This window comes from Ischnura elegans (assembly GCF_921293095.1).
Source record: "Ischnura elegans chromosome 13 unlocalized genomic scaffold, ioIscEleg1.1 SUPER_13_unloc_1, whole genome shotgun sequence".
Taxonomy (NCBI): Eukaryota; Metazoa; Arthropoda; class Insecta; order Odonata; family Coenagrionidae; genus Ischnura; species Ischnura elegans.
Genome location: NW_025791657.1, coordinates 16,551,692 through 16,554,743, shown reverse-complemented (window position 1 = coordinate 16,554,743; position 3,052 = coordinate 16,551,692). Strand labels below are relative to the sequence as shown.

The window sequence follows — 3,052 nt, the reverse complement described above, 5'->3', positions numbered from 1 at the left end:
TGTGAGTAGGGAGACTGTTACGATACTGTGTAGTAGTGTCTCACATGGTGAAGCAGCATGTGATCCCCAACTCAATTCACCTCTGTTAGATATCAAGTTGCAATTGGTTGATTGGTCTATTTAGCATAATGTCACCCACTCTGCCTTGTCAGATCTTTTAACTCTGTTGAATCAAGTTCCAAATATTCACCTACCCTCAGATGCAAGAATATTGTTAAAAACAAAAAACTGCAAACAAATTAGGGAAGTTCCACCAGGAAAATACCATCATTTTGGTTTAAAAAATGGCATTCTTCATGCTCTTAAAGGATTATCTGATATTCCTTCTCCTATAAGGGTATCAATTGGCTGTGATGGTTTACCTATCTCAAAAAGTTCTCAAAGTCAGTTTTGGGTTTTGCTAGGACATTTGGGGCCCATTGGATATTCCATGTATTTCCAATTGGAGTGTACCATGGTCATGCAAAGCCAAATAATGCTGTTTCCTCCAAGACTTTGTTAATGAGTGCACCACTATCATGGAAAATGGCTTAAATTTTCAGTCTAAAGGAAAGATTACAGTAAAAATATTTGGTATATGCTGTGATGCACCTGATAAATCCTTTATAATGTGTATTTAAGGGCATACTGGGTACAATTCATGCACAAGGTGTGATATCGAGGGTGAGTATAGATGTAATAGAGTATGTTTTCCAGGGAATTCAGGAATGAAAAGAAGTCATAAGGATTTCATTGAGCGAAAAGATGAGGACTATCACCTAGACATTTCACTTCTCACAAAAATTCCATCCTTGGATATGGTAAAATCCTTCCCTTTGGATTACATGCTCTTAGCGTGCTTAGGCATAATGAAAAAGCTCATCAGATTTTGGATAGCGGGAAAATTGCCTAACAGACTGCAAAGCAATGTTGTGGTTGGGATATCGGAAGCATTGGTGTCACTTAAAGTTCCTAATGAATTTTCCCGTAAACCAAGAAGACTATATGATTATCCATATTGGAAAGCAATCGAATTCCGCCAATTCCTTCTGTATACTGGCCCAAATGTTGTGACCCTTGATACCGTTTCTTACATAATTCGCATCAATTTCATGTCTTTGCATGTGGTCCTACGTATTTTGCTGTCCAGAAATTCACCTGATACCCTTTTGAAGTATGCCCGCAGACTTCTGCAACATTTTGTGTAGTCTTTTGGGGTTCTCGATGGAGAAAGTTCAATATCTCACAATGTGCACAATTTGTTGCGTTTGTGTGATGACTATGAAATATTTGGACCATTAGATGATTGCAGCGCATTCAGGTTTGAAAATCATATGCAGCAAATAAAAAAGGTAATTAGGTCAACACATATACCTCTAGAACAACTTGTACACAGATACAGTGAAATATTGAATAAAGGAGTAGAAATGACAAGACAGGTAAACGACAGTGGACCTAAAAGATTGTGCTCTCATTCTGATGGACCATTGCTAAACAACTTTAATGCCTCCCGTGGTCAATTCAGCAAGTTAATTTTCCCTCAATTTACCTTGATGTCATCCTATCCCAATAATGTGTGCATTGTGGTTGGTGGGTCTATTGTTAAAGTAGAGAATATAGCCTTTTCTGATTCTTCTCATGAATGGGCCATTATTGGTAGAGATTATGAGAGTAAGACTGACTTCTACATGAAACCATGTAAAAGTTCCCAGCTAGGAATTTTTGAAGTTGGAGATTTATCTGTGCTGAAACATTGGCCAGTAAATGATGTTCAAAGGAAATACTGTAGCTTAAATTGGAATAAAAAGGAAATTGCAATTCCTCTACTCCATTAAACTGTAAATAAGTAATAGCAAATGGCTTTCTTTTTAGTGGATTTGAATGAAATTAAAGGTAAATACAATTGGTGGTTAATGTGATCAGTTATATTATTCCTGTGGGGATGTAGTGATCAATAAGAGAGCTATCATTTTTCAGATTTACCATGTGGATAATAGTATTTTTCCCTGAGGAGTCCTCAGTGGAGGTAGTACCGATGTCATGGTACTGCAATGGTAAATGCAAATGGCCTACTACCAGGTTTACCGAAAAAATTCGCCAGATGGTGGATAAGAATGTATCGCCAGAAGACGATTGGCATGAATTTACAGCAAGGCAAATGGGAAAAAACACCTACAGTAAGTTTTGACCTAATATATACTGAGGCAAACCAATAAGTATTGTTTCATATTTATCTTATAATTGTTGAGCCTCTCTATTATATTTTAGGCTCTTTGAAGGAAGCTCGTGAAAAGCTTATCCGTGCTGAAGAAACATCAGACCTCAATACCGATCCGGAAAAGGGAAAAGGGAACGCATGCCTGTTGCCTCGTGGTCAACTGACAGTGATTCAGATGACTGTGATGAGGGCAGAAATCTGGCATCATTTCCAGTGGCACTTGAAATTGAGGAGATGGATACCCCCACTCCCACCATGAATGATGATAGGCCCATAGGCAACAATTACACAGCCAAGCCCAGGAAGAAAGTTGTTCACGCTATTACTTCAGAAAGTGAAGAGGATGTGATTACCAAAGAAGTAGGCAATATAATAAGAAAAGTTAGTGGAGAAAAATCAAACGGCAGTGGACCTATGAATGAGGATAGCACTGACTTGAGTAAGCATTATTTTCCATTGCAACTGTCTCATGAAATTGTGAATATTATCCCATATATCTCATTAATTACTTCCAGAATTTAAAAAAATATTAAGTAGTATTTGTGTTTAGGGTGCCTTGACAACTAAGGTCATTTGCACCACAGACAATCTATAAAAACAAAAATTTTAAAAGATGCATTAAAAACACATTCAAACATTCTTAAAGTTTTTAAATAAAAGGGTGTGTCAAATTATAAAAAGGTTGGAATTTTAACACTTAATTGGCCCGGTCTCTATTAAAAACTTTATCACTCGGCTGACACTATCAGGGTCATCTCCTAGGATGTTCCCTAGGTCTCCTCCGATGTTCAGCCGATGGCGCACAGAGCGGTATTTCTCACATTCTCTCAGGAGATGTCTCACAGTAATGGGAGA

The 3,052-nt window shown here is 37.6% G+C and overlaps 1 protein-coding gene across 1 annotated transcript; it reads left to right on the top strand.

The window, feature by feature from the left end:
- Nucleotides 1–1,733: 1,733 nt before the first annotated feature.
- Nucleotides 1,734–2,557, top strand: LOC124172580. Its single transcript, XM_046552021.1, has 2 exons — nt 1,734–2,156; nt 2,248–2,557. The coding sequence occupies exons 1-2, from the start codon at nt 1,964–1,966 to the stop codon at nt 2,454–2,456; spliced, it is 402 nt and encodes a 133-aa protein (XP_046407977.1). The 5' UTR covers nt 1,734–1,963; the 3' UTR covers nt 2,457–2,557.
- The last annotated feature ends 495 nt before the right edge of the window (nt 2,558–3,052 follow it).